Source organism: Jaculus jaculus, chromosome 7 (genome assembly GCF_020740685.1).
Source record: "Jaculus jaculus isolate mJacJac1 chromosome 7, mJacJac1.mat.Y.cur, whole genome shotgun sequence".
Lineage (NCBI taxonomy): Eukaryota > Metazoa > Chordata > Mammalia > Rodentia > Dipodidae > Jaculus > Jaculus jaculus.
Genome location: NC_059108.1, coordinates 150,089,790 through 150,103,414, shown reverse-complemented (window position 1 = coordinate 150,103,414; position 13,625 = coordinate 150,089,790). Strand labels below are relative to the sequence as shown.

General features: G+C 45.5%; 1 protein-coding gene across 4 annotated transcripts in view; it reads left to right on the top strand.

Annotated features, from left to right (window-relative positions):
* Eml1 (EMAP like 1) overlaps positions 1-13,625 on the top strand; it is a 143,941-nt gene that overhangs the window by 86,014 nt on the left and 44,302 nt on the right. For 2 of the 4 annotated variants that reach the window (XM_045153973.1, XM_045153971.1), the window contains exon 4: positions 8,149-8,283. In XM_045153973.1, coding sequence (XP_045009908.1) covers positions 8,149-8,283 — 135 coding nt within the window. The remainder of the gene's footprint in view (positions 1-8,148; positions 8,284-13,625) is intronic. The other 2 variants (XM_045153970.1, XM_045153972.1) reach the window with 1 other exon arrangement.

The following is a 13,625-nucleotide window of genomic DNA, read 5'->3' as shown; positions in this document are numbered from 1 at the left end:
TATACATTTGTTTTCAAGAGAAGACTCTGGGGGGTTTCAGCCTGGTGCTTAAGAACAAAATCCCCCTTGGACATAGTCCAGGGCCCAGTGGTTGTGCTTTGTGTTGCCAATTAAGACGCTTGGGATGGGGAGGGGGGTGGCTCACTTTGGAATCCTTGGGAAAAGCTTTGTTTCCACTAGTAGAAAGGAAAAAGGCAGAGAACTGGGGAGGAGGCTAGAGGTCCTACCTTACTCTGTGGCTTACTGAAGCTGACAATAGAATAGTCAGCAGTGGCTCAAGAAAGGGACAGTCATGCCTTCTGTCTGTGCCTAGGCAGAGCACAGCGATAGGTAGAAGTGTTAGCAGAGGTTGAAAGAACAAAGCTGGCCGTGATCATATAGCGGTTAGAACTCTGCATTGTGAAAGAATAAAGCTGGTATAAAAGGCATCATGTTTAAACTGCTCTGTGCCAACTGTGAGGTAGAATGGCAAGACAGCCTGCCAACAGCCAACAGTCCCTTGGAAAGTAGTGCCACTTGTTCCAAGTGCAGCATGTGGGGCTGGGAAGATGGCTCCGCCATTAAAGGTGCTTATTTACAAGTATGGCACGTGGAGCTTGCTGCTGCATATCTGCGCCACCGAAGAGCAGAGACAAGCCTGACTTCAGGCAAAAGTTACTTGTAGACTGCTGGGCATGGTGGGGCACACCTTTAATCCCAGCACTTGGGAGGCAGAGGTAGAAGGATAGTTTTGAGTTTGAGGCCAGCCTGGAACTACAGAATGAGTTCCAGGTCAGCATGAACTAGAATGAGACCTTGCCTTGAAAAACAACAATAGCAGAGTTATTTATAAGCCAGTCAAGGTGGCTCACCCTGTAATCCTAGGACTTGGAAGTTGGAGGAAAGAGGATTGCCATGTGTTTAAGACTAGCTTTGCTACATAGCAAGTTCCAAGCCAGCTGGGTCTAGTAAATCAGGTCCTGTTTCTTTATTTCTTTTTCCGTATATATATTTAGTTATAATTATGTATAGATTTATTATATATAAATTTCTAAAATGTCTCTTTATCATTCATATCTAATAAAATAACAGCGTGGTAGCATATTGTTATAATCCCAGTCTTTGGGAGGTGAAGGCAAGAGGATCAGGATTCAAGACAATCTCAGTCCATAACAGGTTAGAGGTCAGCCTGGGGCATATGAAACCCTAAAAGAGTGTGGGGGCTAGGGAGCTGACTCAGTGAATAAAGTGCTTGTCTCAGGAGCATGAGCATCTAAGCTTGCTCTCCAGTACCCATGTAAAATGCTGGGCACGGTGCCGTGCACCTGTGCTCTGAGCACCATGGGGGCAGAGGCAGGAGGATCTCTGGGGCTCACTGGCCAGTTAGTTTAGCCTAATTGGTGAGCTCCAAGTCTCAAAGGAGGTGGATGTGTTCCTGAGGATGAACCCGAGGTTGTCCTCTGGCCTCCACACACACATGACACACATGTGTGGGAAAAGGGGGTGGTGCTTGGGATGTAACTCAATGACACAGGACTTGTCTATCATGTGCAGAGCACTGAGCTCAATCCCCAGCACCACCAGATCCAGTAAAATGGCTTTAAATAGCCTGAAGATCCTGAGTATGTTCTCAATAGCAAAATAGAGAGGAGAGTATTATACCATCCAGCCAGGGAGGAGCAATTGGTACCCACCCATTATCAGAAATCAGATAGTTCCCACAACTCTGCTGGTCAGTTTCATATTACTGGGAAAGGGTTTTCTGTTTTCTTGTTTTCACAACTCTGATAGTCAGCTACAGATCATAGGGAAAAGGGTGTTTTCTTTTCCCTCTCTCTCTCTCTCTCTCTCTCTCTCTCTCTCTCTCTCTCTCTGTTTTCTAAGAAAGAACTCGTGTTTTGCCATCAAGATAAGGTTTTATCCACATTAATCACAGTGAGTTAAGAGCATTTTTATTTAATTGCTGAAGCATGCTATAGCCATCCATCAGAATTAGATATCTCATCATTTGCAGGACAAGAAGCCAGGCTGGTAATGCTGCGCTGTTGGCTCTGCAGTGCCCAGCACAGCACCCAGCACATGGTCAGTGCCCATTATTTGTTCAGTGAGTGATAGTCTTAATGTGTAGTCACCTCAGCTGTCATGAGGACTGTCATCGGAAGCTCTCTGGTCCTGCAGAAGAGTCATTTGTCAAACTTCTATCAACTATAAAAATTCAAGATCTTTTGACAAATTTTTGGAAAACCATTTCTTGAGTTTAAATCACCTGATGAAAGAAAGACTTAATTGTAGCTTGTGAGGCTGAGAGTTATTATCTAATCATCAGTACAATGATTGTCACCCATCTCCATGCAGAAATTCTTATTATGTCTGAAATTTAAATCAGCAATATGCAGATGTAATGAAATATAAAGAGCCCCTTTACCTTAAGCACTTTAAGAAGCTGTGTGCTGGAGCAGGGGTAGAGATGCACACAGGGAAGGAAGAAATGGTGCTTATGCTCCACAAGCACTTGGCCTGACTTGCTGCTGAATGCGCGGGGTATTGTGAGGCCTCTCACAAGACAGCGCCCCAGCACTTCCCAAATGAAGAGCAGTGCTTTCACAGGCTGTCCACGGGGACCCTTGTGTCTTTGATATTCCCTGCTGGTGATTAAAGGAGGCTTCCTGCAGCCAGTCGCCAGTGTTGCTCTCTGGCTGCCCTTGTTGCTGCAAATGTCTTGTCTTCAAGCTTTTATTTTCTGCCCTTCATTTGAGTCCTAGTAAATCCTCTTTAATTCATAAGAGCTCTTGGGTCTCAAAAGGAAATGTCTTATTTCTTTCTACATATAGGACAATAGTAACTTTTCTTTTAATGTTAACATTTTAATGCAAATGCGGGAATGGCAAATGTCCTGAAAGAGTTGTGATGGATTATACCCCAACTGTTCATGCAAAACTTACTGTCTCACCATTCTGGTGTGTGCATCTTGCCGTTTACTGAAGCTCATCAAAGTGCTTTCCCACACTGTCCTTATGCCCTCGTCTTTATTCCTGTTACATAAGCAGGTCAGAGCCGCCTCAGTGTTGGCAGTGTGAATAGATGGACAGCTAGGTGAGGGGAGCTTGGATGTGCTTCTAACCCTGGCTGCTCCTCCTGTCACTTCATCTCCCTTCAGTGGAGTGCCTTTAATGGTCTTATCCAGGGCCTGCCATGTGGCAAGATCTAAGTCACGTAACCGTATGAACTCTTAGGGTTTGTTTTGTTTTGGTTTGTTTTTTTGTTTTTTGTTTTTTTGAGGTAGGGTCTCACTCTAGCACAAGCTGACTTGGAATTCAATATGTAGACTCAGGGGTGGCCTTGAACTCATGGCAATCCTCCTACCTCTGCCTCTCAAGTACTGGGTTTAAAGGCATGGACCACCAGGCCCAGTAAAATAATCCTTATCTTTTTATGAGGTATTGGAGCTTGAACCCAGGGCCTGGAGAGACTCTTTGTATGTCTTGAATTCGCAGAGACCCAACAGGTCCTGGAAAGCCGGTGTGCTTCAGTATGCAGAGGAGGCCTGGCTTCCTTGTTACCCTGCTGGTGGTTAGAGGACGTGTGCCACAGGAAGGTCCTACTTAGGTCACCAGTGGGAAGGATGAGGGGCAGCCACCAACCCAGACAAGTTGTTTGTTGTGTATCCCTGACTTTGTTTCCTCATATGTAAAACAAGGATGATGATATTTTTCAGGGAAGTTGTGAGCTTGAAAAGAAGTACTTTGTATGAACTATGAAATTGACGGTTGTGGTCACTGCTGTCCCCATCATGGACACTCTGTCACCTCTTCTAGGCACTTTTTTTTTTTTTTGGTTTTTCGAGGTAGGGTCTCACTCTAGCCCAGGCTGACCTGGAATTCACTATGTAGTCTCAAGGTGGCCTCGAACTCACAGCGATCCTCCTACCACTGCCTCCCGAATGCTGGGATTAAAGGCGTGCACCACCACGCCTGGCTAGGCACTATATTTTATTTGAACATTGGTAGTGTTTGCCATTGTTGAATAATAGTCATAGTTTTTCCAGCTCTGTGAAGGTGTTTTATACAATTCTTCAAATTGCCATGAACTTGTCATGAACTCCCACAAGGACACAGCAGAGGCAATGCTCTGGGCTGCTTTCTGCTGCTATAGACTCTCCTGGGGCCCTGTCAGCTGCCCCTGCCCCAGAGCTTCTGAGCCTGTACCAGCTACTTGGCTGAGAATGATGCCACAAGCTACAGCAGCGTGTGGTTTTCCTCCCAGGAAGATGGCAAACTACAGGCAAAAAGGTTTCTGTGATTTTTATGCTGTTATCCTAAATTTTGAAACAGTCATATTGTCTAAGATGTGTAATTTTCTTGCCTCAAAAATGAGCATTCTAAAAAAAACCCACTGTGTCCTTTCGGCAGGCACACCCTTGTAGGCTCCACTTATAAGATCCTGTGCAGTAAATTCAAAGCACCATCAGTCACCAAAATGCTATGCAGGAAGAGTACTGAAATAGTCACGACCAGGGTCCTGGGTTTATGCTTGCCAACTCAGAGAGCAAGGTTATTTTCCAAAGGCTGGCACTGCAAGTGGCTTTTATTTTATTTTATTATTTTATTTTTTTAAATTTTTATTAGCATTTTCCATGATTATAAAAAAATTCCCATGGCAATTTCCTCCCTCACCCCCCACACTTTCCCCTTTGAAATTCCATTCTCCATCATATTACCTCCCCATCTCAATCATTGTACTTACATATATACAATATCAACCTACTAAGTACCCTCCTCCCTTCCTTTCTCTTCCGCAAGTGGCTTTTAAATCAATGCCAAGATGTTATCACCCAACTACTTGTAGATTAGAAGGGAAGGGCTGAAGGCTGGGTTCAAGAAGGAATAGAGCGACCGGCTGGAAGTGAGGGAGCAGCTGCAGGAGACAGCGAGCTGGGCCTCCTAGGGGTTTGCTGTGGGAATCAAAATGTGGAACCCAGCAGCAGGATGCGGATTTCTTGGTCCCTCAGCTCCCGTGCACTCCCCTCCAGGAGCATGGCTCCTGTAGCTCCTAAGAGACCCCAAATTCAGTCCTCACCCTTGGGTCTGTACAGTGCCACAGGGCTATCTGCTCTGTGTCTGTGCTACTTGGTACCATGGAAGCTTCTCAACTTATGACTGAACAATGTCTTTTTCCCTGGGGTGTCTTATCGTTCTCTGTGCTTCCTTGCTTCACTCAGTGACTTTCCCCAAATGTGTGCTAGTGACCCTCTTCAGTGGGATGGTTTTATCCCAGGCCACAGCAGGAGATCCATACTTTCGTGAGCACGTTTCAGCTCAGCCAGCTCCAGCTCTGTGTGTCCAGCCAGGCCTCCACATGGCCGTACCCTAAAAGACTTTTCTTCCCTCTCACAGATAATGTGTAAGGCAGTCTTTTGTGGCTGGGCCATTTTTGTCTCTATTATTTCATCCTTTTTCTTTTGTATGAGGCTCTGCATAGTCTGCAAAAATGATTAATGTGGTACTGATCTCAAGGATGACCTATGAGGCAGACAAGAAATTAATAGTGAGGCCTACAGGAGTCCCATCTACCTCAGTGAGGAGGGCTGTGGTACCACAGTACCACAGACCTCACAGCCTGTTGACTTACAAGCCACAGGAAGTTCTGTGTCATGGTTTGGGATCTGGAGCCCATGATTAGGCGCCACGGCCAGGTTCTGTAGGGGCCTCTTCTGAGTTGCAGGCTGGTGCTTCTCACAGTGTCTTCCTGCGCATGATGGACAGAAGGCAAGAAGTCCCTTTTATGAGGGAACAAGCCACATTTGTGAGGACTCCTCTCTCATGACCTAATTACCTCCCCAAGGGCCCTACCTCCAAATACAAAGTGTGGGCATTTAGGATTTCAGCATGTGACGTGTGTAAGACAGTCATTCAGCCCATCGCATGCCCTGGCAGGGGCGTGCTCTATCTTCACCATGTCCTGGCTGTGTGCGTCATACCTGTGGCTTTCCTGTACGTGGAATACATTTGCCTAGACCACAGCTTCTTAAATTATCTGGCACACACCTACTTGGGATGGCATAACTGAATGCAGAAGTCATAAAAAGTTTGGTAATAATAATCATGAGAAATGCATTAGGCACTGAGGTGTTTCTGGCAGCACTCGCCCATGCTGCATGGAGCAGCTTCACTGCCTTGGTTCTGAACGTACGGCACGCACTTCGCACTGTTCTGGCCTCGCGCAATGCAGCACTGCTCCTGAAACATCTCAGCTTAGCCCAGACCATTGTATGTTATGAATTGCAGAGTTTTCACTCTGCATACAAAGTGTTTTGCTCTTATAGAAATATACTTGTTGAATTATGGAAATCAAACTTTTAGTATTTTTCAGTCATCCCTCAGCATGCAGATATCAGTGTATCTTTGGGTTGTATTGTGTAAGACTGACTTTAAAATTACTGTTTGAGTTACTGACTTCAGTTTCATTAAAAAAAATCATGGGGCTGGAGAGATGGCTTAGCAGTTAGGCGCTTGCCTGTGAAGCCTAAGGACCCCGGTTCAAGGCTAGGTTCCCCAGGTCCCACGTTAGCCAGATGCACAAGGGGGCGCATGCGTCTGGAGTTCGTTTGCAGAGGCCGGAAGCCCTGGTGCACCCATTCTCTTTCTATCTCTCTATCTGTCTTTCTCTCTGTGTCTGTCGCTCTCAAATAAATAAATTTTAAAAAAATTAAAAAAAAAGTCATGGCTGGTTGTGGTGACACACACCTTTAATCCAAGCACTTGGAAGGCAGAGGTAGGAGGATTGCTATGAGTTCAAGGCCACCCTGAGACTCCATAGTGAATTCCAGGTCAGCCTGAGCTAGAGTGAGATCCTACCTTGAAAAACCAAAAAAAAAAAAAAAAAATCATTAAGTGCTGGAGAAATGACTTAGTGGTTAAGGCGCTTACCTACAAAGCCAAAGGACCCAGGTTCAATTCCCCAGCTCCACATAAGCCAGACGCACAAGGTGATGCATGTGTCTGGAGTTTGTATACAGCGACTGGAGGCCCTGGCACACCCATTCTCTCTATCTCTCTCAAAATAAATAAAAACCAGATTTTAAAAATTCATTAAATAAATTTGACTTGGGATTAGGCCAGAATTCCCAGTGATTTCTGAAATGTCCATGGACATACATACTCGTGCCATTTGGCATGATGTATTTACGTGAAGCAACATTCTCAGCATTGACAGTTATATAAACAAAATGACAATCAACTCTGAAAAGCATTGAAGATGTTCTGTGTCTTACAGTATCAAATATTCAGCAAAGATTTAACTCTGTATGTAAAAAAATAAGCATATCCATCTCAGTAGTGTACAAATTTGCTTTCATCTTTAATAACTGATAAAATTATATATATACCAAAGAACTGCTTTAAAATAAATTTCTTTATGATTCATTATCAGTAATTGTTTGACTTGTCTATCAATTTTATAGACCTATATACCCAGGTCTCAGGTGAAAAGGGCTTACAAGCAGAAAAAGTTACAAGCAGAAAGAGCAACCTGTTTTGGATTAGGGTTTTCTATATGGGTAATTAGTACACATTCGACCCCAGACTTCCACCACTGGAGAGAAGTTGAGTGGACATGGTCATTTGACATTCCTGTTACTATCTGTGGCACCATTTGTGTCCGTCCCAGGTGTACCTTTAGGCACCTGCACTGGCCATGGGGCTGCCTCATTCTCTGCTGTGCACTATCCTGTGTTGTCTAAGGATGCCTAGCTAGCCTCCAGCCTCCACGCACTGTCTGCACACCAGTAGCAGACCCCTCCCTGAGCTGTGACAATCACAAGTGCCTCCAGACATTGGCAAATGCCTCCTGGCCAATAGCATCACCCCTGATTGGCCACCTCCGGTCTAGCCTACTACATCCTCAAGGAGAGGATGTCACCCCTTTAAGCCCCTCCTGTGGTGAACTGGTGATATTTGGGTTCAGCTCCCTCTGTGAGCCAAACTGTGCTACTTGCCTCAGCCACAAAGGCATTTAGCAGAGACATAGATCCACACAACCTTGTGAGGGGACTTTTGTACTCTGTAGTTAGGATGTAGAACTACGTGGCAGTGTTTTGTACCCTAAAGACACTCAGCAGTAAGGCAGAATGGCACTGAGAAGGGAGTCATTCTCATCTGCCTCCCCTTCCAGCAGCATCAAGCGGACCAACTCTTCTGAACGGGTGTCTCCTGGCAGCCGGAGGGAGAACTCTGGGGACTCGAGAGGAAGCCGGAATCGCACAGGCTCCAACAGCAGTTCCTCTAGTGGCAAGAAGAACAGTGAAAGGTAAGCCCTCCCCTGCCAGCTCCACCCTTGGCCATTTTGTTACCCAAGGGAAACCCTCTTGTGAGATTGCTGCTGGCATTCACCAGCCATTTGGACAGCAGATGGTGGTCACCCTTCACACAACTTATCATCTGGACAAGAAAACCCAAAACTGACTCCCCACCTCCTCATGTGCACATTAGAAGTTTCTGAGACTTTGCTTAGATACCAAGTACACAGGATCTGGGGACACTCCTGCATTCCCACATGGGGTCCCTTAGGTTTCCATCACACTTCCCCAAGATCTCCTTGAGATTAATCGTAATGGAATGTCTTAAGCATCTCAGCAATATTTTTCTCGGATGGAATATGCCAAAAGTTGTAATTTTACAATTTGTCAGAGGCTGGTTTTAGAAGTGAGCTAACCCTAGAAATATGAGCCATTTTTATTTCTGGTCTCCTGACCTGCACTTACTCCTACCTTTGAATTTTTATGAGATTAGTTTATAATGGAATATGACAAATATCTGTGAAGCTCATAGTAACATTTATTCATGAAAGCTACTTGGCATATTAACAGCTTGTCTTGAGGATGTGTTCCATAGATGAGGTCAGTTTTTCTGTGTGTACCTGCCTCACATTTATCCTAACTTTTTAAAAAATATATTTTATTTATTTATTTATTTGACAGAGAAAGAGGGAGAGAGAGAGAGAGAATGGGCGCGCCAGGGCCTCCAGCCACTGCAAACGAACTCCAGACACATGCGCCCCCATGTGCATCTGGCTAACGTGGGTCCTGGGGAATCGAACCTGGGTTCTTTGGCTTTGCAGGCAAGCTCCTTAACTGCTAAGCCATCTCTCCAGCCCTTTATCCTAACTTTTTGAACACTGTACTTTGATTCCATTCTTTGTTTGGCAAAGCCCAAGAAAGAATCTCAGCTTCAGCGGCAGAACACATTTCTTCTCTTAATGTTCATGTAAGGAGAAGGCTTGGTCTCCAAACCACAGGCTGTAAAGGTTCCAAGTTCATAAACCCACTGTGATTCAGTCCTAAAAAGGATGCTTAAACTCTTTTTCAGCTTTATTCCCCAGAGGAATCTTTGGCTTAAAAAAAAAAAAAAAAAAAAAAAACCTTTCAGTGTATTGCAGGTCAAGTCCACAGTCAGTTAACGAGTTTAAAAACATTGACAGGGACTGTCTTCTTGTAATTTAGACTACTACTGCTCCTTATCAGAAGATTATGCTAATTGGGTGATAATACCTTGGCGATGAGACCAGGTGGCCACAAGACAGCAGAGTGAACCAGCAGGAGATGCAACAGTCCCCAGGGCCTCACTGAATTCTAATTCTGGCTGAGCTTGAAGTTGACCTGAAATGTCTAGATCTTGGCAATTCTCATGAACTTGGCTCCCTGTCAACACATCTGATTTTTATTAAGAATGTCCAGAAAGACTCTGCATTGTGTAAACGCCAGACCTGTTTTATCTTTTAAATCCTATGGCTTTAGTTAATGTGCTGGGTAAATAGTTCCATAAAAGATAGTTACAAAGGGATTTTTGAGAAATGCCACAGGAAGGAATTTTGATTTGGGAATGAGGGACTGGGAAAGTTTACTAATCATTTTCTAAAAATAATTTTGGCCGGGTGTGGTGGCACACGCCTTTAATCCCAGCACTTGGGAGGCTGAGGTCAGTTGGAGTATCACTGTGAGTTTGAGGCCAGCCTGGGCTACAGAGTGAATTCCAGGTCAGCCTGGGCTAGAGTGAAACCCTGCCTCAAAAAGTAATCATTCTGGCAACTGACAAAGGTGTCCACTTCATTACCTCATTAGAGCAGGGGCCAGCCTGCTTGAGTTGCCAGGGCCACAGGTACCTGAGGGGTTTTAGAGAGAGCGCTGGGTCCCTTCGTGAGTGACTGTTGTAACTGGCAGACACCTTCAGGGCCATGGGAATAGCAGTAAGGAAGCTGAAGAGTGTGGAGGGCCTCGCTGACAATCGGGTTCTGCCTCGCCAGGTTTCTACATCCACCCCCCTCCCCAGTCTCCATGAGAGCACTCTCAGGCCGGGTTGCTCTGGCCTTGCACCAGGCGAGACTGCGGCTTGCTGAGGAAGGCTATGCAGGGCTGTGGGCAGGCGCAGCGCGAAGCCTAGAGAGCGCCGTGGACCCCGTGTGCATTGCTGCCTGCGGGGGAAACAGGCGGCCTGCTCCCCTCACTCACTGTCCAGGAGCCACCTCATGTCTGAACAGCTTCACCCATCTGTTCCCTGTAGGCAGAGAGACCAAAAGATCTGGGTCCATGACCTCGTTTTGCCTCCACGAACCTGGGGTTTACCCCTGGCTCCCTTGACTCTTACCAATGAGCCAACTGGCAGTGCTTGGCACTTAGTAACGGCCATCATTGCTGGTAAGGCAGAAAATATTCTCAACTTGGGCCTCCTCATGTATAGAATGAGGGTAGGGTGTCTGATGGCATCTGAAGGGGTCAGTCTTTTCTTTGAGCTGACACATTTAATTACATTTGCATGTGACATGGCCACTGAGTACAACCCACATTTTATCAAAATCTAACTGTGGCTACAGGGGAAGGGAGTACGCCCCATCCCTGGTTCTGCCACCTGCTAGCCAGCTGACAGTCCTGCGCTGACCCAGGAGGCAGGCGATTCCCCTCCCCTCATGCCGGGAGAGCTGTCGGAATGCAGGTGGAGGTACGCACTGGGCTCCCGCCAGAGCTGCAAACCTCACACACAGCTTGAACACGAGTCAGCAGCACATTAGTAGCTGGAAAGCTCACAGTGTTCATGCCCACGTCCAAAGCCACTGTTGGCACAAAAGGTATTTTTTCACAATTTGGAAAAAGGCTTTCTTTACTCAAGAAAAATAACTCTATATCAGCATATATACTTCTCAACTAAAATAACTTGAGGAAATATAAATCTGTCTTTATACATGCATGAATCTCATTATTAAACAGAAAAGAGGTATTTTTGAAATCCTAAAACACTGGTATTTTCTAAAATACAATAACGTATTTTAAAATCTCCACATGCTTTTCTTTCATTAACAGTGATTCTTTGTGATGGTTTCAGTCATCTGGCTCTGTACCTCATCTCCAGGAATGTTGAGCTGACTTGACAGTCTTGCTGACTACCTGGTGGCATCTTCATCTTGACATGTGTGACGTCCTAGGGCCTCATAGCGCTGAGCAGCGTTTGCTCTCTGCGCCGACAAAGCTTTCACTAAAGACAAAAGCAATAAGGCAGTGTAATAGTTTCCTTTATGTAAAATTCATGGCCAATGAATATTCATAATTACATAATGACTCATGTCATCATGAAGTACTTATTAAATTTAAGTAGGGAATTAGCAATAACCTTCTAATAGTACACACATAATGTAGCCAGTCTACTAATTCAGTAAGGCATTTTTTATGTTAAAAATGCTTAATAACAGACAGAAAAATGTGTATACATTTAGGAGCAGTTCACATTAGAGGTGGCTGGACTAATAAAGTGTTTCCTTTACCACACAGATCCCCATATTTGAAATTCTCAGAGGAGTGAGACATTTCAACTTCCTAAGAAAGAAACTATGTCACTATGCTTCTTCCTTCCCTCCCTCCTTCCTTTTTTTTTTTTTTTTTTTTTAATTTAGTTTCTCGAGGTAGGGATTCACTCTAGCCAGGGTGACCTGGAATTCACTATGTAGTCTCAGGGTGACCTCGAACTCACGGCAATCCTCCTACCTCTCTGCCTCCCAAGTACTGAGATTAAAGGTTTGCACCACCGTGCCTGGCTCTTTTTTCAAAAACTTCAAGAAACATTTGTTTATTTATTTTAGAGAGAGAGAAAGAGGCAGATAGGATGAAAGAGAGAGAGAGAATGGGTGCACCAGAGCCTCTAAGCAACTGCAAATGAACTCCAAATGCATGTGCACCTTGTGCATCTGGCTTTCATGGGTCTGGGGAATTGAATCTGGGTCCTTTGGCTTTGCAGGCAAGTGCCTTAGCCATTAAGCCATCTCTCCAGTCCTCTTTTTTTTTAACTATGTTGCTTTCTAAAAGCTGTTATAATGGGCTGATTTTATAAGAATAGTAAATGTTCAGGACATCTGTGGGGAACTCTGTTATAACATACATATATACTGTCCATCCTTGAAATCAACAGTTTGAAGGGAAAAAATGTCAAAATGATGAATATGTTCATAGGTGAGGTGTCACCATGGACACATTGCCCTTACAGTGCACAATCTGAACACTGGCACCAGGCATCCCTGCTGCTTTATAGGATGGCGAGGTCAGGGTCTGCTGTGCTGGGCACTTCGGGCTCCCCTCATTCCTAAAACTCTGCGGGTCATGGCTTTGTCTTCTGGGTGGTTCCTTGGGCTCTTCTGAGCTCAAAGCTGTTTGACTTACATGTTAGCATCCCCTTGCTGTAATGGAAACCGTCCCCTCAGCCGTAGAGTCAAAGTCCCTCATCTTCTGGCTTCTCCTCCTCTCCTGGGGCCTGGCATCCATGTCACTCCAACATGTCTCTTACCTTTTCCCAGTGGGATATATTTTCTCCCTTTGACTCAATTTATTTATTACACGAACAACCTGTTTTAGGAAATCCAGATGTGCATAAAGAAGACCAGAAGCTCCCTAGGGCCTCACGCTCACAGAAGTCTCAGCTGTCCCTATCCCACGATATTGGGTCAGTGTTGGCTCGTGCCATGCCCCACGTTTAAAGAGCCTCCCTCTCAGGGGACACTGTGGAATTCCCTAGCTCCTGTTTCTGCTCCTGCCCCAACCTGAAAAGAGGAATCAGAAACTCTGAAAATGTCTGCCACCCAATTCAGGCCCATAGTACTGCTTCCCAGCACCTCCTGCCTGTGCCGATCAGTGTGAGGCGGGGTGGGAAGCGGAAGGGAAACATTGTCATATCAAATATTAACAAGGTCCTTCTGGGTTCTTTGATTTCCGTAAGAATCAACACAAGCCTTTGGGAAAAGCAAATGAAACAGAACTGGCAGTTCAGTGAGAAAGAAATATGGCCAGCCAGTGGGCTAGTGGAAAGGTAATCAAGCAGTCTTAAAGTGCAGATGGAAGGAAGAGGAGACCTTACTTAAAACTCATGACACACCTCTCAGCACTTGCTAAGGGTCTTGCGTGTGGTCTGTGTGTCTGGAGCCAGGGGTGAGGAGGTGCTGAGAAGAGCTCCCCATTTTGGGCAGACTCCAGCTCCCCTGCAGGGCTCAGTGGGGTAGCCCCTTTCCCTGGCCCTCCCAGTCCAAGATGGGTCTGAGGAGTGTGGCTGAGTGCCTCCTCCCGCTGCCCCGCCTGACCCTCCCTCGGGCTCTGGAAAGGACCTCTGTGTCTCCTCACT